This window comes from Glycine soja, chromosome 2 (assembly GCF_004193775.1).
Source record: "Glycine soja cultivar W05 chromosome 2, ASM419377v2, whole genome shotgun sequence".
Classification (NCBI taxonomy): Eukaryota; Viridiplantae; Streptophyta; class Magnoliopsida; order Fabales; family Fabaceae; genus Glycine; species Glycine soja.
In genome coordinates, this window is record NC_041003.1 from 44,676,732 (window position 1) to 44,701,113 (window position 24,382).

Here is a 24,382-nt window from a genome sequence, read left to right on the forward strand (position 1 = left end):
CGTACCTCATTGCTATAAGTTTATAAAGTGTCATGATGTAAGGTTAAAAAATAAAAAATAAATGTTTATTATGAAAATAATATAAGAACATAAAAAATACAAATAATATAATTTTATATATTTTAATAATTTTTTAGTATTTTTTTAACTAATATGGATACTAATTATTATTTGTTTTTATCTAAAATAAGTTTATAACATGATAAATTGATAATGCTACTGATCCTAGAAACTAGAAAGATACAGGTCCCGTTTACAGAATTTATAATCAGTTTATTTGATTTTTTTGACAGACAGTTCATTTGAACTTAACGTTATAAGTGTATGGGAGTTTATATACAAAAATATTGTATGACTAATCCATATAATATTTTTAGCTTATTTATATAAGTTTTCCAAAATAGATTATAAGAATAGCTTATATAGAACTTGTAGAAAAACTCACATTCAAATCTAACAAATATAGAATATATGTACTTTTTATTCTGCCGTTTAGGGTCAAGTTTATTTTAAAAAAAATAATTTTAAAAGTGATTTTTAAAAAACTTAAAAAATGTCTATTATAATTTATGACCATGGTAGTATTTATAAAAAAATGATCATTAATCTTCCTCAGACACCTCTCTTGCATGTTCTTAATTTCAACGAGTTTCAAGCATTAATTAGGTTTAGCTTAATCATCTGTTATTTAAATTGAGCTCTAGCATATTTTGGATTTGAGCTTTACCAATGGCTGATGACTCTTCTAAAGTAATTGAAAATGCTTCTTTGAATCAACACAACTAGAGAGCCCTCCTCAGATTGAGCCCATAAGACTGCCCTCAGTCGAGGAAATCCGTGATCAAGACATCTGAAACAATTTGCAGTGCGCAGTGTCGTCAGTGGAGTCATGGCTATGTCATTTAGCCTCACTTCTTTTTTCTCCTGATACATTTTAACACATATTTCACCTCTGCTTAATGATGCAGATGCCATATGAGCCTAGTTTTACTTAATAGTTAGTATTGTATTGTTTGACAATGTAGAGCCTATGAATGTTCTTTCCACAAATACCTTTTAGTTACTTGGTAATGATGTAACCAAAAATTAACAATTAACAGCTAACATATTTGTCGATATAAAAAAAGTATGATGGACAACTATAAGATAGGGTTTTTAAGATCATGCATAATTTGACTCACGATCCTTACTGCTGAAACTTTATCATGTTTGTGAGACAAGTACATTAATATTCCCACTATGATTTAGGGACTGTTTCATTCAGCTCATTTAGTACCTTTTTAAGCACGTGTACTTTGCCTTCAACACATTCAAACCCAGGGGTACCTCCGTATCAAATATGTCACTGAATGAACTTAAGCTTCTTTTTCCCCCAAGATTTTGACAGATGTTGCCTGTTGAGATGAATATTGTAAAAAGTGTGTTTCTTGGGATTCATGTGATGTTTTTTTTAGGTGGCGGGCTTGGCATCTTCATGGGTTTATTTCTTGGAGCACTGGACAAACCACTGATGCAAGAGGAAATGACTGGCAGACAGCAACTTATATATCAAGCAAAGCAGATGGGGCGAAGGCGTTGGAGTTTGGCCAAAGCATTTGCTGTTATGGGTTGCATATTCTCAGCTGCTGAGTGTGTTGTTGAGAAGGTCTATTGGATTTGATCATTTGAGGAATGAAAATATATATTTACATTAAGTATGTAAGGTTCATTTTTCTTCTTACCATCTGGGTCCTTGTTTTTTTTTTTTTTTTTTTTGCAGGCTCTAGCAAAACATGACATGACAAATACTGTTAGCAAAAGTAACTCTTTTTCTTTTATTTTCTGTTATTTTTATCATATTTTTCTTTCTTTCATATTTAAAAAATGACAGGCATACATCGCCTTTCAAGGCATGTATAAGATAAACTTAAAAACCTTATACTCAGAATTATGATACTGTAAGATTCTACTTTATTTTTGTATGTTTGATTTTTTTGGGTTTCTCCAAAAAAAAGAAAAGAGATGAACTTGGAGAAGTGGTTCATCTTTTGTAGATATTAAAAAAACAAAAATTTAGTTGCTTATTATTTTCCGTACTCGAAGGAATGTGCTTATGCTCATCTCTGAGGAGTTAGTAGTATGATGCTTTTCAAATGTTGCTAGTTATTTCGTTAATTAAATAGTATCTGCATAGAAAAGTTCCCAATATATATAATTCATAGCTTGATACAATTTACTCATTAAGTTTATATATATATATATACTTTTCCCCTTATTCTATGGTCGATCTCTGGCTATAATACAAATGAACTTTGCTACAAACTTCTATCCTATAAAAAAAATCAACAAAGAAAAGAAACTAAAATTAATAAATAAAAGAGTAGTGGAATCAGTCAAACATTTAAAACAAGAAATCCTACAGGCCACCATGCATTGTTGCGATGCGATGCGATGCTGCCTTCATGCCACCATGGTAGTGGAGAAGAGGATGAAACCAGAAGAGTTTCAACCACGTCCAAATTTTTATACTGGATTTATTTTTTGTCTAGATTATAGGTATTCTTACAAAGCTCTCCCTCTAAGTATTTATACCAAATTTATTAGTTTACCTTAAGAAAGTTAGCAATACTATTGTCTGATACATGTTGAAACTTAAAATGCTTCCAACCATCTTTTTTTTAATTGGAAAAGCATGGAATTAGTAGCTTTAGATTCAGCGGACATTTTGAGGAGAATAGCATTTACTTCAACCAAAAAAGAAAATTAACAAATATTATTTGGTTTCTCATTGCAAATGAACATTGGTAGCAAAAGGACTTTTATAAAAACATCTACACTCTTCCTTTTGCATTTTTAGTTGCATGGTAATTAAACCAAACATGCTCTAAGTAAATGCAGTGTTCTTTAAAAAGAAAAAATCCGATTAGGTGTATAAACAGAAATTTTCCTCAATAAAAAAAGGTGTATAGACATAAAACAAAACACACCCTAAAAGTTACAAATGGAAATATCGAGTAGACCCAAAAGTTAGCACGACTCAAAGCATTTTTATTATAATTCTCATTAATTCATATTGAAACTAGGATGTTCCTATATATCCAGATCAAATACATCTTAACATAGAGATATGACCAAATCTAATTTAAGAAATCCAATCACGTCTCACTTTTTTCTTAATTACAAATTGACACTTTCATGAAAAAAATTAACAATCAAGAGAGAAAACGTAATTACTTCAAAAAATTTAAAATTCTTTTTGACAAAGCTTGGAATTGACTAAGGAAAGCAAACCTAGGAAATGGAGAACCTTCTCTTTCTGGGCTTGGTCAAGTCCACAGGGGCATCGTCGATGTGTGACGTGTCCTTAGACCCATTCTTGAACGGGTTCAACTTGCTCAGTTTCTTGGACATGGACGAGAAGAACGTGGGCTTTTTAGTGGGCCCAATATTCTCCCTCCCAGACGACGACGTTCCGTGAACATTCTTCTGCAAATCGGAAATGAACATTTTCATCTTCATCAGCTCCGACCGCAGCTCCTCGTTCTCCCTCACCAAGGACACGTCAGCTTGCAGCTGTTTTTTCTCCGCCGCCGCCACCACAGCTTGCTTGTCCGCCGCCGTACCGCTCCTTATTTGTAGTTGGTCGTAGTACAGCGCGTGAAGCACGATCTGTAGCGGCAAACGCTTGTTCTTCGACGCGTGCACACGCGCCTCGTAGGACAGTTTTAACGTGTCCAATACACTGCACACTTTCTCCTTCTCTATCTCGTCCAGGTTCGGGTGCACCTGCAACGTTGTAAAGTTAGTTAATTACTTCACTAGTTAGTTAGTTTTAGGTCAAGTTAAATTATTCATTATACACTTCTCATTTTAAATTTTACTTCTTAAGTATAGTACCTCTTTCAATTTTCAGTTTTTACACAGCTTTTTATGTGAATTTATCACAGGTAGAAAATTATTGTACCAATTTTACATCACCATGTATTCTTATTTGGGTGCTAGTGGTGATATCAAATTAAAGTTTATTTTTAAACATGGGTTTGAAGTAAAATTTGATGCTAGAACTTAAATTAGAAAAAAATATATAGAACTAAGCAAATAGTTTAGAATAAACCATGGATCTGACAAAAAAAGAGAATAAACCATGGATTTCATTTTTAAAACATTACTCACTCTTTTAAATAGTTCTTAAAAATAAAAATATATATAAGTGAAATTTTAAATACTAAAATCGTGCTAAATAATTTCTCAATATTAAAAAAATCCTTCTAATTAGTTTCTAAATATTAATAAAATGTATTAATGTAAGGACTAAACTGATACTCTTGAGACTATTTATATATTTTAATTATTTCAAGAATTACATAGGAGTGATATTTTCTTAATAAATTATACTCATATTTCCTCATTTGTTTTCCAAATTTTATTGCACATAACATTTTTTTTTTTTTTTTTCATCCTACAAAAAATCCATTAATTATTTAACTCATATTACACTCTAATTCCATTTTACCAAACACCGTTTAATAAAAAATAGGCACATATTAATCACATTACTTTTAATAAAAATTTATGTTTAAAATATTCCCATCTTTCTTTTAACTCTATAAAAAAACATGACATCATTTTTAATATTTTTCTTTCTTTTTCTTTTTTCTCTAAATTGGACGTACACATGTGTTAACATTTTTTATTCTTTTTCTTTTTTAGTTTAATTTTTATGAGTGTATTGAGTTGTTTGGTTGGTGGGTTATTAACATTTTTTATTCTTTTTCTTTTTTAGTTTAATTTTTATGAGTGTATTGAGTTGTTTGGTTGGTGGGTTATTGGACCTGTTCCTAATCATTCTATTGTTAATTTTGTTATTAAATATTTAACAATAATGAAGAGTTATGCTAACAACAACAACAATGATGTAAAAGTCAACTATCTTATTATCTTAAAGAAAAATCTATTCAAATGATTAACTGTTAATTTGTTATTAGTCATTTAATAAACATGTTAAAATAATTTAATTTGCTTGCATATTTTGACGTGGTGATAAAAGTAATATAAAAAAAATATGGGATGTAATTTGAGAAAAATATGCTATATAGATCGTTAATCCAGTTTAGGAACGTGATTATGCTAATTCTGTACCTTGAGGTAGATATCGACGGCGCGGTATAGATCGTCGTCGGATTTTCTCGCGCCTTTGGGAATGAGGATGGCGATGCCGTTGAATTTCGAGATGGAGAGTTCGGCGTACGCGGCGATCTCAGCGAGGTACGAGTCGACGGTTTTGGCCACGCGCTGCATCGTGGCGGAGAAGTCCTCGTTGAAGTTGACGCCGGCGTTGAACACCGTCGTGCCCTTCTCCCTCTCCACAAAACCGGAGATAATCCTCCTCACGCTGTCCAGATCCAAGAGCCTCTCGCCGTCGTAGGAGAACGTGAGCACGAGGAGGTCGTCGACGGTCACGTGCTCGAGAATCTCCGTCACGCGCTTCTCCAGCTCGCGCTTGCACGCGCTCGACGCGCGGAGGTAGATCGCACACCGCAAGAGGCAGCAGAGGAAGTTGATCGGAAACGCGGCTTTCTCCGTCGGAAAGAGAGGAACGATAGCCTGCAGAAGCTCGCGCTGTTCGCTTCTTTTCGACTCCGAATCGGAGTCTCCGGATTCCGGTGACCGGATTCCTCTTCCGCCGCCGGAGTGATCCCTGACGAGCTCCCTCAGCGCGCGTTCGGTGTACGTAATCAACGCTCCGGCGACAGTTAGGTACTTCGCGCCACGCTGCTTCATCGCGGCGATCACCTTCGCGAAGGAATCCACGTCGAGCACGGCGAGCTCTTCCGTCCACCAGTTCGGCGGCGACTGGCTCGGAAAATTCGCCTCGTTGCAAGCCTTGCAGCTGATGACCTCAACGCAGCGGTCAACGACGTTGACCTCGGCGGCGAAGGGGAGAATCTTTTGGCAGGATTTGAGAATCGCGACGGCGCTGTGGAGCGTGGAGAGGCCGACCTGAGAGAGAAAATCCTCCGTCCTTCCGGCGAGGTTTCCGTCGCAATACTCGTCGGTCATCTGGAGGAACACAGCGGCGCAGTGCAGCGCCGCCACGTTGTGAACCGTGATCTCGAAGTTAACGCCGTAACAGAACTTCGCCGCTTTCTCAAAAGCTTCTGATCCTCCAGGTATGTCGGAAATCTCTATTCTTGTTAGGTCACTCTCCTCTGATTCCATTATCACTTTTCTGACGTAGTTACTCTTCGCCGCCAGAATAAACTGTAATAACATATTCCATACTTAATTAAAATTTAACACACAAAATCATGCACAAAGAATAATCACGATCAATCACGAACCACGAATATACGAACAAGTTATCAACAAAATATACAACAATATATGTTGGTACCTTGTGGAGAGAAAAATTGGTTTGTCGAACTGCAACAATAACATCGGTGGGGATTTCTGGGGAGAAAACCCTGCAATAACAATTGATTCTTATAAGAACTATAGCATAAACACATTTGATTAACTGATTCATGAAGTTGTGCAATGGAGAAGAATGGAATAGTTGATTAATCTTGAGATTGAAAATGAAGGAGTGGTGTGGGTGTTTACCATTGCCCGGTTCTCTCCATGGCAAGGGAGAATCTGGTGGGGTTGGGGGTTGCCATGAGCTGATGTAGTTGGTTTTTTCGTGGTCTGAATTGGATTAGGGGTTTGAGAGTAACAGCATGTTATTATATGGTGTGCTTAGCTGTTGTTATAAGGGGATTTTTGATCCCTGTTATGATTGTTATCTTGTCATCAGTTGAGTTTGTGACTGTGGTCCATGTCTGTCATGTTTTCTTTTTCCTCACTTGTTGTTATCTTATTTATCCTTCCATTAAAGTGATTCCTTTTTGAGCTGAGAGTGTCATACTTACCATAAATCTTTAGGACAGTTCATATTTTTATTTTATTCGAAAAGGGAGTAAGACTGTTAATAGATATGAAGAGAAAAAACAAAAGTGAGCATGCATGTGATCAAATAGTTAATTTGACAAGATAAGGGAAAAAAGTAAATTATGAAGGTGCTATAAAAATGGGTAACATATTATTTTTGCCCCATCAAAATATTTTACAACATTAATTTTAGTTTCTATATAAAAATTTAATACTTTTACTCCTTATTTACTTAAAGTAATTTTAGTTCTTCATCATGGACTAAAAGCATATGTTTTTACCTTCTAAATGAATAAAAGAAATAAAAATATATTAAATCTTTATAAGGACTATAATTAACATTAAAAAAATATTTAGAGAAACTAAAACACACTTTATCCTATAAAAATTTATTATATAGGATAATGGTGTCTTTAATTTTCCAATTTTAGAAAACATTATTTGGTGATTCAGATTATAATTATAATCTTAAATAATTTCTACGCAACATCTAATTACGTATTATTAATTCTTCTTCATAATTGTAACTTGGATAGATGTCACATAAAAGATTAAAATCATTAACACAAAATAGTGTAAGATTATCTAATAATTTTTCAGTATGTATTTTAGTTAACGGTCACAGTCAGGGACACAATATTCAGCAATAAGTCCGATGCTAGGTGCAGCTTGTGAGAAGTAACCATTTGCCGTTTTGAACTCAACGCATGTTCATACTTCATAGGCTATGGACCGCAAAGCCGAACCATACGGTTAATCCGCTAGCTAGCTGCTTCCATGCAAGTGGGAAGTTTGAAATTGACATTTAACAACGACAGTTTTTTTGGTAGCTACTCAAAATTTTTGTTCTGCTCTTTGACTGAGGTTATCTTACTTTCTTACCTGTTTCCATTTTCTTCAATCTGCATTAATTTTCCGTTTTTAAACTTACAGAAATTGATTCTTTAAAGTTTAGGTTTAATTCCGGCGTGTAGCTTTTCTTCACATAATTTTGCATATGGGAGCTTGGAAATTAAATGATACAGTTTGTTCAATACTGCTTGCCTAAATTAGAGTACACACGGGCTGGTTTACTAGTTATTACTGATTCAAAAAAGATAAATGAATGTTTTTTATTAACAAATAAAACAAAGAAAAACATTAGGGAATTCCATTGTTGAAGCTTCAAATAAAAACGCTATTGATTGCCGAAAGTTGGTGGTTGTCAATATAGGCACACACACAAGAAAGGAAAAAAAGACGAAAAGAAAAAACCCTTGCATACATATTATTTCGGGGAGTCATTTCATTCATTAAGTCCTTGCGACAACATTATCTATTTTCGTTTTACCATCTCCATCTTGTTAGATTTTGTCTTTAATACTCTGTTATTATGCTTCGTTATTTCACCTCCTCAATAATGAGCTAATAACTGATATGATTTTGAGGTTAAGCGTTAAACTAATCATTGAGGGAGCAAATAATAACAAAACATGAGTTCACTTTAATCATGTGTCATCGGTTTATGGACTCGCACGTAATGTAACACGTCTTAAGATAATGTCCACCTCATCATGAATTAAAACATTGAGTGTGACAAAATGTTCCTCTCGTTAATTATCCTAGCTCGATGAAGTATCAAAAGTGATAAAAAGAAAATATGTATACCAAAAGCAATTAAATGTAGGCCAGCAGTCTGGAGCTTGATGTTATATGTTCAAATTTAATGTCAGGAAAAGAAAATTCATACCAATTCTTGAGCACCATATAAAACTCAAAGCTAAAAACAACAACGCAGTAGAGAGATCTAGCTTAATTTGCAAGGAAACTTAGAAAGAAGATATATATTCAGAAAATATTATTTTAAAAGATAAACAAAAAAAAATGAAAAAATTATATTTATATTTCCTTTAAACTTAATTTTTGGTCGATCATATATATACCTATTAGTTATTAGTTCTATAATACATTCTGGCTACTAGCTACTTAAAATTACCATACAAGATTTTGGAATTTTATCAAATTACTATATATGTGCATGCATGTATATATAATATGTGATCTTCCTATACTTACAAAAATATAGTATATATAGAATTAAAAGTTGTAAATTTAAGTGATTAGGAGCAATATACGTACAAAATTATATATATATATATATATATATATATATATATATATATATATATATATTATTGAATTTGGTTAAAAGATTGATAAAGTTATAATTCACTTAAAGAATATCTTGAAATTTACAATTTAGAAAAAACTACTAAGAGGAAAAAATTACGACCCATGATTTATAATTGTTATTCTTAATTTGAATGGCAAAGATAATTGATAAGAATATATTTTTTTATCATTGATATTAACATATAAAGTATTCTCATAGGAAGTTAATATCATATTCCTTATATCAGTAAATCTAAAGATCTTATAAAAAAATTATAAAATCAAAATATTAATAGATCGTTTAAAACAATTGAATCTAATTAGAATTAGTTTTAAATATACCAACACGAATTAATCATATAATTACTCCATCCACTTTCTCTCTCTTTATTAATTTTTTAAATTATCATATCATTAATAAAATTTATCATTTTCTCTTTTCTTTTTATCTCTCTTTTTCTAAAGGATGTGAACACTTTAATTTAAACCTAACATGAGATTAGGGATCCATTCGTTTTATTGTTTTAAATCGTTCTATTGATTAAGGATCCATTAATTAGTTTTAAACCTAACTATATATAGTTAAATTTTAAAATCATTCTAAGTGATTATACTATGCATATTAAAATCAATTCAACCCTAAGTTTAACATTTAGAAAATTCAAGACACAATTAAAAAATAATAATGAAGCATTCGGTGGAAGATGGCGATGGGACGTGAAGTGCATGGGATGGGAGCTAGGAATTGAAACGGGAACATGCAAATGCATGTATCATGTTGAATTGTGAACGCAACAAATTGTTTGTTGAGTTAGGGCAGCGTGTCTCCGCCACTCAATCAAACGAGTGGCTGTGATGCTTCAATATCGACAGCATCTCTGATACTAGGATACAGATCCGCCACGTCATCCTTTCACTCCACCTTGTCTCCGTGGGTCTCCACCATCTTTCTTATCCATTATTAATTATTATCATATTTATACACCGTTTTTCTTATATGATTTTTAGAGATGTGATTGGATGAAATTCTTCCTGACACTCTCTTATTGGATGGTAATTATTAAAAACTATCAATTTTGGAGTAGTAATATTCATTAAAATTGATGATGTTTTATAAATTTTAATAAATCACAAAGTATAGAATAGATAGTGTTATTAGTATTTCTCATACATAATAATTGAATTTAAAAAATATTTTTTATATACTATTATTTAATCACAAAATATTATATATATATATATATATATAAATTTATTAAATTTTATAATAATTATCTTATAACTGTCTTAAAAATTATAATAACTATGATTTTTGATTGATTGTGCATACTACGTACCAATATATATGATTATTACCGATTCATAAATAATTTATAATAGTACAATATTATTTTTTTGTGTTTCTTCTCAAAAAAGTAAAGAGAAAAGTTAAAGGTGGAATGAGCGTGTTTTTTTCAAGAAAAAAAACTCAAATTGTTCTCATTATATATATATATATATATATATATATATATATATATATATATATATATATATATATATATATATATATATATATATTCAGTTACTACACAACTAAATAATAGTAAAAAAGTATTTTTTTCTTTCATTTTTTCCTATACTAAAAACCATTTTGTTATTTTTTTTCATTTTCCTTTTCACTTTCTATCTTAAACTAAATATACTTTGTCCGTATTGAATTAGTTTTTTTAGGATATATTTTTCAATTTCTAACATAGTTTCTCTTATTTTGAAGGAGTAAAAAACAGTAAAGAGAGAAAAAAGTGGCTAAAACGAAAAATCAAGTGCGATTGATTTTGACATACAAGCAAAACTCCAAAATAACATTAATTACAATTGAAAAAAAGCAACTACAACCAAAACACATATAAGAGATTGGACGTGACTTTGTATATTGTCTATTTTACACACATGTATATATATATATATATATATACTACTAATATATTATATATGTGACTAGTAACAATGACGATAATGTCAATAATAATTATGATAGTGATAGTTTCAATGATTATGACGATAATAATAATAATGACAATCATGATGATCACCAATGTTATATTTGTTGTTTTCGTCAGTCATAATGATAGGGGTAACAATGATGATAATCACATATATGATAATAATCATTGTGGTCATAATTAATGATGATAACAATAACAATTATGACACCAACAAAGATTATGATGACAGCAGTGAACTAGTGGTCATCACCATCATTATGACCATTTTTATTGCCACAATCACCGTTCTCGTTGTCACATGGGTTAATTACGTACTTAAAGAAAAGTCATGATATTTTAGATCATAATAATTTAGATCTTTTCCATAGATTTCATTTTTTTTAGTGAATCTTTGGAGATTTAATGGTGGATGTGAGGGTTTTATGTTAGGATAGTTAATGCTCTCACAAACAAAATTATTCACACCCACAAAGATCGTGAGAACACAACAAATATTACACCGTATAAAAAATAATAAAAAACACAAGAATTTAGGCACCTCTTGCCTATGTCCACGAAACCGTCTCAAAAATATTTTACTATCACAAAAATAATTATAAGATTGTAATTCACCCAAACTGTGTATTATTCTACAAATCCGAGTAACTCACTCAATGGTTACAAAAAATAATAACACTCTCACATAAAGATACTTTGCTTCACAATATCTCTTCAAACACACTTTCTCTCCATGCGATTTTTCTTCACTAAATCTCTTCTCTATTTATAGTGAAAATTGTCATCAACTATAATAAATAAGTTCTTTTAAAAGTTGAAACAAAAATAACTTTCAATGCATTCATTTAACTAAGGTTCATCTAGTAAAATACAATATTTCACTTTGCATTTAAGCTACCTAAACCTTAGTGATAAAAATTAATTCCTAATATACATGCACCTTATCTTTTGACTTGAAACTCTACATTTTAATACATTCTTAAATAAGTTTTTTATATAAATTATCTATTTTAATTTGACTGTAATTATTAAATGTTTTCACCTCTCACAATTAGACACTTTCCTTGCATTAAAAAAAAAAAAAGTTTGACCAACCTAAAAAGTCTACCACTTGCATTGTCATGATTTGATTGTGTTCAAATAGGTGTGAAATGAGAATTTTTTATTATTATTTAGTGAGAATCCACACTTCTTTCTCTTTACTTTAATTTTAATATTTATTCTCTATTTGATATTTGATTTTTTTTCATTCTTTTCCACTGAACCATATTCACTTATAGGGTCGGGTTTAGGCAACAATTTAGAATATTGAATTGAATAAAGGTTTTTCTTAGCCCTGATGGATGTAACCTGCAACCCACATAAGCTAACCCGCCTTGCATTGGGTTGGTGGTCAACAACATGCCCTCAAAGATTGTGGCTTAGCAAGGTATGTGTGGTTACTCCCCTTTCTTAAGATCTACAGGATTCATATCCCGTAGATGACTTGGATGCATGGCTTGGTAAGCACATTAATTCTAGAGATAAAAATTGGCATACTACTTTTGGTTTTACCATTCGAGCCATTGAATAAATAAAAATTAACCAAGTGATTGTTAGTCAAGATTGAAACTAGCTAGCTAGTGTTTTAAAAATTGAATTGGTCATCGATCCAATCTAGATACTAGGTAAAAAAAGAACATTTCTTCCGATCCTGCAAAATGATCGAATTCAATTCATAATTGAATTAAACATTTCTATCTAAACTGGCCGGTAAGAAAAGAAAAAGAACATTTATTTGGATGATGATTCATATGACAATTATCTTCCACGATATCACATCATGCATGCCAGCTAAATATATCTCATTAGATATTTTACTTTCAAAGGTAATTCTCCCGGAAAATATCTGTTTGTATGCTTTCATGGCCACAGCCTTCTTTTTGTGTGTTCTCGAAAGGATTATAATAAATTAAACGTATTTTGTCAATGAAATATTAATATACAGTCGTTAAATAAAATTATAAATATTAACAGAATATTCATATTATCATAATTTAGAGATTAAAATAAAAAATGTAATTGTATAAAAGATCTAATTTAAAAATAATTTCACTAATGCATATTTTTTTATTCAAGCTAAGAAATATTAAGATTGACAGTTAACTGAAATTACATTTAAAATTTACATTTTTATTTTGACGTGTTTCAATGAATTAATTTATATTGCTTTTGATGAAATTGAATTTTTATGTTATGATGAATTTAATCAAACTATATATTAATATTTTAGAAAACAAAAAATGAATCTAATTTCAATCAATTGAATTTAGATTTTAAACTAAAATAAATATATATAATATATTACGGAAAATTAATTAAATTAGTTGAATTTTTCTCTTAAATTTCATATAATATATCATGGACATGAAAGTGTGGTCAATATTTATCTAAATTCCAACACAGAACCTATCTGAACTGGATATTCTCGTGGATAACAATCTCTTATTGCAATCAGACAACCTTATAAACTCCATATTCATCTTAAGCCACTGACAGACATGCAAAGCAATGAAAGTTACATATGCTATGTATGAATTGAAGCAGAACCCGAAATTTTATATCAAAGAGATTTTAACAAAGTTATGATGTTTATATGTGTTAAGCATGTTGATCGACTTAGGTTTAATTAATTAGTATTATAGTATATGAAAAATATTTTGTTGAAAGTGGCAAAAACTAACTTTGGTGGTGTTTTACATTTATAAGAAATTAAAACTAATTCAATTGTTGGTTGAAAGATATATATTCTTAATGTGTGTGTGTGTCTATATATATATATATATATATATAGTGTATGTGCAACGGTTAAGAATGATAAGCCAAGCCTTCCCATAATGAACTCTCATGAATTTTAATGACGTGATGTTGAACTTTAAGTTATGGAGCAATGAGCACTTATGAACATTTGGCCATTTGCTTATGCGTTTAGGGCATTCCTCTTGTCCTATCAGTATCGAAGGTTTGGAGCCTGATATTGTTTCTTCTTTCTTTGTTCTCTTTTGCTTCCCTCCCTTCTAAGTTTGAAGCCAGGAATAGTTGTTTGTTCTTATACAACGTTGCTTTTGGCAACTAAATTGAGTTCTTAAGTTCTATCATTTTTCTACCGCAAGTTGGACAGAGATTGATAGAATGATAGTACACGTTGGACAGGGATATCTGTGTGGTGCCTCTTATCCAACTAGGCAAAATTTGGCCTGTATTGCTAAACCTTTCCATATCCATCAATTCACCTTATCCTTTCGTTTTTTAGTTTGACCCAAATTTAAATATTTAATATTCTAACTATACATAAAAAGCGCCCCCCTAGACTATCCATAAATCTCAACTATAAATAAGACAAACTATGAAAAATTCAATGAAAAACAATGTCTAGGTGACTTGGCTTCTAATAATCTATGATGCAGATGGATAAAAATGACTTGGACACTTGGCTTCTAATCAAGATTGCACTACTCCTTCTCAATTAACCTTAGCATGGCTTCTTCATGGGTTCCAAAATGTTCCTATGCTTATATAGAAAGTTTTGCGGAATAACGTTTTCTTATTCTTATTGTACACTAATCTTAATAATTAACTTTTGATTATTTTATTACAAATTATTTTAATGCATAATATTTCTTATTGCAATTGTTTTTCCTTTGTATTGCATTGTAAACCTATATTTTAGGCCATGATTATTGTCAAGATGTCTTTCTATAAAAAAATCACTGAAACATTGGTACCTAACGTAGAAAGTCTTTTTTTTTTTTTATAAAAAAACTGATATATTCTGCATTGGTTCTTACTCGAACTAATGTAAAGCACCTTACAACATCAATGTTTTACAAAATGGATGCTATATAAGTATTTTCTATATTGGTAAAAATCACAATTGATATTAAAAGTTGAAAGACTTACATATTTTGACATACTTTCTGCATCCATTTAAGGTACCACGTTGAAAGTGTTGGATCCTCAACAATGATTCAAAACAAATGTTAGAAATTATTAATTGATGTTAAATGTCTTTTTTTTTTTTGTAGTAATGAGGTTTTTATTTTATTTTATTTTTTATATTAACTTGACTACAATTGCAAGTAGTACGTTCGTATAAATATTATTTTTGAGACACAATTTTTCAGTGATATAATCAAGAATAGAAATAAGAGTATTTCCACTTCCTTTTGATGACTTTGCTTTTGTATATGGTTAGGAACTTAGTGTACCTCTTGTAGAATATTTTGGAGACCTATTGAAGATCCAGTCACAAATCTTAATTATCATGGTTAAAAAAATAGAGTATCTTTTATACTATTTTTTAATGCACTTGTTTTGCCTATCCAAAAAAAAAGAAAAAAGAATAGAAATAAGTGTATTATATGTACATAATTCCTCCAATGCAAAATGGTAAAACAAAAGAATAATTTTAATTAGTAACAATTAGAGAAATGATTTTTCAGGTCCTCCTATGATTTGGTAAGTTAACTGCATGGTTCTGCTTTCTCAGGAATCATTGATAGGTACTTTAGGTCCACCTGAACCTCCATGGAGTTAGAGGAAGCTCCATCAGACACTAACATAGTTGTATCAACTATCTTTGGTAATATCAACTGCTCATCAAACATTGCATCCCTGTTGATTATTTTTTTTTAAAAAACTGAATCCCAAAACTTGAACTACTTCACACCTTTGAAATAACCTACGAAAACACACTTTTTTGACTTTGGATCAAGTTTAGATCTGTCATCACTATATATATGCACAAAAGTAGGACACCCAAATATTCTCAAATTATTAAAATCAATAGGGTTACCTATCCAAACTTTGCAACTTTTCTATCCAATGATGCTCTTGGTGATTGGCTGAGTAGGTAGTATGCCATATTCACTGCTTCTGCCCAAAAACCTATAGAATGGTAAACTTGCAACCTTAGACACCAGACCTTTTCAGTAAGAGACCTATTCATTCTCTTTGGAATACCATTTTGCTGTGGTGTTTTCCACACTGAGAAATATCTTTGAATGCCATGTTCCTTACAAAATATTTAGAATCGTGAGTTTGTGTATTCTGTACCATTATCAGACCTCAAGTACTTGATCTTTCTGCCCGTTTGGTTCTCCACCTCAGCCTTCCACAACTTGAACTTTTCAAAGATTTTAGATTTCTATTTTATGAAGTACACCCAAACCTTCGAGAAAAATCATCAATTAATGTCACAAAATAATGAGAACCACCCAAAAACAAATCTCTAATAGGATCCCACACATTAGTATGCACATAATCTAGAATCCTCTTGGTGGTATGTTTCACAACTTTAAACCACACTCTGCTATTTTTCCCAAGCACACAATACTCACATAAGTCTAACTTTCAACTCTGAACTCCTTTGAAGAGTTCTCGCTTATGAAGCTTCTCCATCCCACGGACATTGAGATGACCCAAATGCATGTGTCACAATTTGGTAGCATCATTATCAGATTCAACAAATGCAACTTGGTGTACAACTATACTTCCTAGTAGCTCGTAAATGTTTCTTAATGTATATTCTGCTTTCATCACAATCAATGCCCCCTTATACACTCTGAGGTTATTCTGATCTCCATTAGTTCTATTAATGAAACCATTGGCCTGTAAGGTATGAAGTGAGATCAAATTCTTCCGTAACTCAGGGATATGTTGGACATCACACAACGTTCTCACTCCACCATCATCCATAGCAATCAACACCTGTATCATTCCAACAATAGCACACGCTTATCGTTACCCATATAGACATTGCCAAAATTGTCTGACATGTATGTGGTGAAACCACTCCTTGTTGGGAGTCATATGGTAAGAACATCTGGAATCAATAATCCATGCATTTGTCAACCAATTGCATGAACTAGAGAGAACATGTCCTTCATTGTAGTAGTCTGAATCGTCAATCTGCCACATTTGCTAAGTGAGATGTCCCTTCACTAGTTTTCTTCACCTCTGGGCAAACCCTCTAGAAATGCCCTCTTCTGGTTGCATTTGTAGCACTCCATTGTTTTCTTGCATTCTCTAGACTTGGACTTCTTCCTTTGCCTACCAACAGAACCCTTGCCTTGTGTCCTTCCATGTTCCTGTTTCCCCTTCACATATAGACCATCGCCTTGTGAACTCCCACTACATTTTGTCTTCATAGAGAGTGAGACATAAGTGCAGCCTGTATTGCCGCCGGATTCATTGAGTGAGTATTTCTTGTACATTGTCACCAAATGTTCATAAGAAGAAAGCAAAGAACACAACATAATAAATGTCTTATACTTGTCCTCAATCTTACATCCAGCCTTGCCTGATCGTTGGTAATCTGATTGAAGGCATTCACATACTGTTGGAGATTCGAACTCTCTTGCATCTTCATCCCATACAGTTTCTGTTTCAGATACAGTTTGTTCATCAACGATTTTGACATGTATTGACTCTTCAATTTCTTCCATACCTCCTCGGAGACTTAAACTCCATCACATGATAGAGGACCTCGATCTGCCAAACACAAGCATATGGTTGCTACAACCCTGTATTGCAACTCCTCCCAATCCAAAGCTTCCATATTACTAGTCTTTGATTCGTGCAACGCCTTCAGAAGACCTTATTGTGCCAACAAATCCTTAACTCATCTCTCCCACAGTCTGAAATTTCCAGTTTCATCGAACTTCCCCACTTCGAATTTGGCCTTAGAGTTAAGCGTCATTTGATACCAATTGTTAGCAATAATAACTGAAATTCTAAAGGGTATGAGAAATCACACACACATACGCAAACATAAGAGATTTAGCGAGGTTCGACAATTGTGCCTATTTCTTATTATAAACAATAGGATTACATGATAATATATAATATTGAGTATATCACGGGCTTTACTTGCACCCCAAACCTCTTCGTAACTCAACAACAAGTGATATTTATGCTTTACTCTATCATTTTGTCTAGCCCATAAAATATGAGCCCAACAAAAATAAATCAGTTTTCTCAAGTATAATTTGTGCTTTACAAGTCAAAATTGCAAAAATTGTGTTACTAAGTTTTTGCTTATATTGCAATTTGATATGTGACTGCTCTGAAGCTATCTTCATGTCCATTTTGTCAACATTTATCAATTTCTGATATTCTGGATGGGTTGACACCTGTTTGATTGCTTCCGAAATTCAAGCATATTTTGATTTGTTTATTCAAATTCTTTAGAAATTCCAAGACCATAATATAATATTGAGGTGCAATGTTTGCTCCAGATTTGTTTTTAAGTTAAAAGAAACTCTAAACAAAACCAGTTAAAAAATGGATTAATGTCACTATGACTAATAAATGAATAAGCTGCTATAGACATCCATATATGGAATATAATATTTTCAAACTGTTTTTAAGTTTGGTCACTTGTACTCATATACTGCTTTATTATTGTTGCAGTGATTTCCCCCTCTCCAAGTTCATGGATAAGCAAAGGGGCACTGGCTGGAATAGTCTTAGGTGCAATTGCGTGTGCAGTTACATTATCCGCAACTGGTTCCATTCTTATATTGAGAACACGCCTGAGAGATTATGGTGCACTTTCCAGACAGCGTAATGGTGAGTACCTTATAATGAGTGAACTAGCCTATTATTTTTTCCTCTTTGAAATGTCTTCAGTGCTCTGGCTCTGTCACAATCAGAAATGTAGTTATTCTTGCACATAATCTTATTTTGACTGAATTATGTTCTAAATCTAATTTTCTTTTATCACCATTCAAAATATTCATAATGCTTTCACATTAGCCTTTTGAGACTATTTCTGTTGGCATGGATTATCAAATTCTCAAGAATGCTGCCATAATAAATTGGTTTCTGAAAGAAGTGAATGATATATGTTGATTTTCCTTTGTTTTTAATAGAAAGATACTTTATTAGGAATAAAAGATGGTAATTATAATTATAGTGTAGATAAGATATCCTCAAAAACAGAGAATTACTGTTTCAATAATGAGCATTAAGAACCCTAAGCAAGGCTTTCTAGTCTATCTGCATATCAACAAATAGCAACGAAAAATTTTCCCATAAAGAACCCTGATAGTTGAGCTTTCCACTCAAACCATTACATTGGGTCTTCTAGTTTATTTCCATTTAGCATTCATAACATTTTCGTTGAAACAACATATTTTGTTGCTTATCTTTGATGAAACAAAATTATCAGTTCAGTGTGAAAATTAAAAACATCACTGAACTGCTCTGTATAGTTAACTGTTCATCCTATAATTGAGTTAGTTAGTAACTTGGTTGGATTTCAGAATAAATATTATTCTTCAAATTTCAACACCCCTCTTTGTGGGGGAGATATAGCCAACAAACATGATGTGAAAAAAGAAATTGTTGTGATATTATTTTTATGTTTTTTTTTATATATATTCATGATGATGGATTGACAAGTGTATTAATTCATTCTAAGTAGTAAAGTTAAAACAAAAATTCGAGTGTTGAATTCATACAGATTTTATTTGTATTTAGGTAGATAAATATTTTATTAATAAAAGAGATTAAAAGAAAATTGATTTGAAAAAGTTACGAGAAAATAGTAATTTAAATTGGTATAAAATTAAATCAAACAAAAGGAGAAATTAAACAAGAATTTAAATTAATTAATTAAAAACAAAAAGGAAAAAAAAACCAATTAGTATACAAGTTAAATTCAGAAGATGAGAATATTGGAAATTTAGCCTATCAGAACTACTTATTGATGTAATATTAATTCTCTATTTATAATTATTTTAATTTACACCTACATCTACTAGTATACTTTAACTTTGGTTCTCCGCATGAAAGATTCTAATTTATCTATTTTCTCTCCCAAATCCCTTTACATAGCTAAAATATAGTAAATTGCATTAAAAATAGAGATGTATAACATTTAAAAAAAATATCAACCTATCCCTAAGGATGACTTTATTTAGATATTCTTTTCCAATTCTATCAAAAAATAATGTTTCCTAACGCTACAACTAAAACTTATCATGAAAATGGGTGATCAAACCAAAAACAATAATATTAAACACAAGAAAAAATAATGCAAATATAATATTCATAAATAGATAGGAAGATAAATTACATCAAGAGTAGTTGGCTACCAAGTTCCCAAAGACAGTTTAGTCTCTCATTGTCATGAAGACTTTACAATTACAAGAGGGTAATTTTTCAGTACATGGGCATAAAATAAAAAAAGGGAATAGAGAGAATGAATGACTCACAATGCTTGTTTGTCCTTCTTTTAGCCTTTGCCTTCTATAATGAATATATTTTCTTGGAATTTATGTGTTTTTTTTCTTCTCTCTTCTTCTTTTATATATTAGATTAGTTAAGCGGATCTCAAATTAACCTGTTTTTCTTAATTAGTCTTGCTTTCCTTAATTATCCTATTTTTTTTGTTTTATTTTACTCACTAAACATCATAAATTTATCACTTTTAATATTTTTTGTACAAAAATTAAATAATGTTAATTTAATAATTATTTACTAAAAAAAATTAAAAGAAAAAAATTATAAATTTCTATATAATTTAACCTCAAAATATACGTTATCAGTTCTTACAAGTTCTACACTAGTACTTCTCTTTTGCAATTTATCATATCGTGACTTGCGTTAAAGGGCATTTCTTTTGGTAGATAAATATCATGAGATTGTTTGTTCCAATGAATAAACATGATGCTACGATGAGAAAATATTTAGTAATTAGTACATCAATGCCAACGCACTGTATTTAACACTATTACAAGTATAATGAACGTTCAACTAGATAGGATAGTGAATATGGTAGATACTAGATAGGATTATAGAACATGGAACTAGCTCTCTTAACAGATATTAGATTTCATCTTAGAATCAATTGACTTTAAGTAAAGTTGTCCAGTAAATCTATAAATTGTACCTTTAAGTATTGAGACTCCTTCCAACAATAGATACCTTTATGCTATCCCAAAGAAGCTGCATTACGATTTCCACCACATGAAATTATAACATTCCAGTTCTTGTCTTTGTCTTATGTTATTTATGTTGTCATTTTTTTAAAAAAAATATATTGTTACTGCAGTTCAAATATTCATCAATAAGCTCCACAGATAAAAGATACACTTCTCGTAAATTTACTTTCTTCTAATTTTTTTTGTTTTCAACTTCAAAATTTTCATCTTTCTATTATATTTAATGTCTTCTTATTCTGTATTTGGAGGTTGGAATGTGAAAAAACATATGGAACTATGAATTTACTGATACTGACCAATAAGCATATCCAATTAGTTGTCAACTTGTCAAAAATGAGCTGATTAAAAAACATCATAAAAAAAGACTTCTATATTTTTCACAGCATCTAGGATCTTGGTAAAAATTGATGGTGTAAGATCATTTGATTACAATCAAATGGCTTTGGCTTCAAACAATGTTAGCGAGTCTGCTCAAATTGGACAGGGGGGTTATGGGAAGGTTTTTAAAGGCCATCTTCCTGATGGCACCGTTGTTGGCATAAAACGTGAAGAGGAGGGTTCGTACTGCAAGGTGAGAGGGAGTTCCTTACAGAAATAGAATTGCTATCAAGGCTACATCATCGCAACCTTGTGTCTCTGATTGGATACTGTGATCAAGAGGGTGAACAGGTAACTTTTGTTTTAAAGTCCAAAAATGTAAACTCAAAAGAATTTGTTATAATTTTCAGTTATCTTTGATTTGTGATTCATTTTCTACGAGACACATTGCCTTGCTGTCTCGTGTTGATTGACTCACTCCACGAAGGACATGATTTATCCTAAAACAGGGTAGGATATTGATTAAAACTGATATAAAAAATACTAGTGATAGTAACACAGTCTGTCTAACAAACTCTCTACTATTAGTTAAAATTTACTAGAAACTATCATTAGTGGAGCTAATTGAATAAGAAGTGGGACCCAAAAATTATGATTTTCCATAAATTTCAGTCAATAATAAAAATTGTTAAAAAAATATGTTGTTAGCATTTCTCTGAAAAATATTTCATTAAAATAAGGATCATAGCTTGGCCTGAATAACTTTAAATAAAAGAAGGAATTCACTGCAGAAAAACACAACTAGGTCTGTTCTTAATGAATCTTGAGGCAATGGTTATTTTGACATATAGTTAAGAAGTAAATTTCTCTGAACTATATAACTAGGAAAGTTAAGTTAATCCAAATTCATATTCTTTTGCTTATTGTCTTGTAATTGTTTTTATTCTATTTCTCCTTTAAATCTAATTGTTTCCTTTTGGACTAGTTTGGTTTTTTTCTTTGGGTTTGCAGATGTTGGTCTATGAATATATGTCAAATGGAGCGTTAAGGAATCACCTTTCTGGTATATTTTATGCTCTTATTTTCTTATTTTCCGTGTTGTCTATTAACTAATTGGTCCCCATTGCATTTTTCTGTTGGCCTTTTCATGAAACAACAAATGTTGTTTTTCCTGTATAAGTTTTACTTGCTCTTTCTTGTTCCAATTTGAAGTACAAAGAGACTTGGATATTTTTATTTTTAATAAAAAAGAGAAAAAAAGGTCTGCACTCACAGTGTCAAATAATATTACACTGTTATTATTCAATCACAAATTTTCATGTATGGTAAGTTTGTTGACTTTTACAATAATCATCTTAAAAGTCAAATAATGATCATGTAAAATTATTTTACACTGGCAATGCATGATTACAAAAATGTCTTTCTATGCTGTCTGCCTGAACTATGGTGCTTAATGTTTTATGATAGATAACTCAAAAGAACCTCTTAGATCTCCATGAGATTGAAGATTGCTCTAGGATCAGCTAAAGGTCTTTTATATCAACACATAGAAGCTAATCCTCCAATATTCCACCGAGATGTCAAGGCCAGCAATATATTATTGGACTCTAGATACACAGCAAAAGTAGCTGATTTTGGACCTTCACGACTTGCCCCGGTTCTAGATATTGAAGGAAATGTACCTGGTCATGTATCAACAGTGGTAAAGGGGACCCCGGTATGGTTTTCATAACTGGATTTACTTTTGCTAAAATTGAGCATGTATGCATTCAGGGTAACTTTAGAATTTAGAAATCTTATTAAAGTATGAGACTCCATTCTACAAATTTTAAAAGAGGAAAATGTGGAACGATGCATTAATTCAAGAAGGTCCTCCAATCTCTCAAACCCTAAACCTTAAACCCCAAAAAAATTCCTTCCACACTAGAAAGGACCTAGACTAGGAAAACATATATATTTTATGTAACCGATTAGTGGTTATGTTCAAGGCTCAATTTTTTTGGCTTAAGTTTTTTGTGACCGGTGGACTTGATCTGAGTTTGATAATCTGTTTTTTCATAATCTATGACATATGTATCCATTGGTTAAGTACAAAAAATACTTAACAAAAACATTTTGCAGCTCTACATCCACCAAACCAGCAGAGTTAATAAAATTTTCTCATATCACTATAACTTCTCTGGTTTGGTTGATGGAAAACCAATAATTTTGAATGTAGAACAATTTCACTAAATCAAAGACTTGAAAGATAAGGTTTCTAGGACTAGATTTTGAGGTTTATGTTCGAGAAGGAAAAGTTTTGTTGGATTGTTTAGAAAGGACAATGTAATATTAGAACTTTATAGGACCCAATGACTTTCATCTTGTTTAGGCTTATCACCAGTCTACTAGTATACTTAGATTTAGTCATCTACTTTTTAGTAGTTCGTATTTTGCACTGTACTGCTAGAGAGAATTTTAAAACAAATTTGATTTATGGACTTCTGAAACCAAAATAGAAAAAATATCTAACTAGTTGATTGGACATTATTTTTATATATTGGTTAGGGTTGATTTTTTCTGTTCATTGATTTAATTCTATATTGTTTGTTCACTGTTTTAAACATGCAGGGTTATCTTGATCCAGAGTACTTCTTAACTTACAAATTGACTGACAAGAGTGATGTTTATAGTCTTGGAGAAAATATTATTAGGCACGCATGGTTTGATTTCTCTTGTTAATAATCTTGATTTGATCAAGCGGTGGCAACAGTTATGTGTAAAACTGTAGTGGAGAGTTCTATTTCTATAACACTGCATTTTTATATTGGTCGGACATTACCCAAATGAAAAAAAAAATTGTCTTTATTTTTGCTGCAACATATTATACTTTACCTGCATATATACAGTCCATGAGTGAGGCTAAGCAGTTATGTCTACCTGTCTGTATTCTCATCCTCATACTTTTAGTTTGGTTGGAAACATTGTTTGCAGCTGTAGTGTTTAACCATTATACTATTAATATAAGGTTTTGATCTAAAGAGCTCTGTG

At 31.4% G+C, this 24,382-nt stretch overlaps 1 protein-coding gene and 1 pseudogene across 1 annotated transcript; one reads left to right on the plus strand and one right to left on the minus strand.

The window, feature by feature from the left end:
* Nucleotides 1–2,994: 2,994 nt before the first annotated feature.
* On the minus strand, nt 2,995–7,061 carry LOC114397342 (root phototropism protein 2-like). Its single transcript, XM_028359410.1, has 4 exons — nt 6,583–7,061; nt 6,374–6,443; nt 5,119–6,240; nt 2,995–3,765 (listed from the first exon to the last, which is right to left on the minus strand). The coding sequence occupies exons 1-4, from the start codon at nt 6,636–6,638 to the stop codon at nt 3,271–3,273; spliced, it is 1,743 nt and encodes a 580-aa protein (XP_028215211.1). The 5' UTR covers nt 6,639–7,061; the 3' UTR covers nt 2,995–3,270.
* On the plus strand, nt 6,070–24,352 carry LOC114397349 (annotated as a pseudogene).
* The last annotated feature ends 30 nt before the right edge of the window (nt 24,353–24,382 follow it).

Bases quoted from the DNA above. Each gene is read 5' to 3' on its own strand.
- LOC114397342 (XM_028359410.1), bottom strand. From the start codon at position 6,638: ATGGCAACCCCCAACCCCACCAGATTCTCCCTTGCCATGGAGAGAACC. The intron at 6,241-6,373 runs GTACCAACATAT...ATGTTATTACAG, and splicing joins CCAATTTTTCTCTCCACAAG to TTTATTCTGGCGGCGAAGAG. The intron at 3,766-5,118 runs GTACAGAATTAG...ACAACGTTGCAG, and splicing joins CCGTCGATATCTACCTCAAG to GTGCACCCGAACCTGGACGA.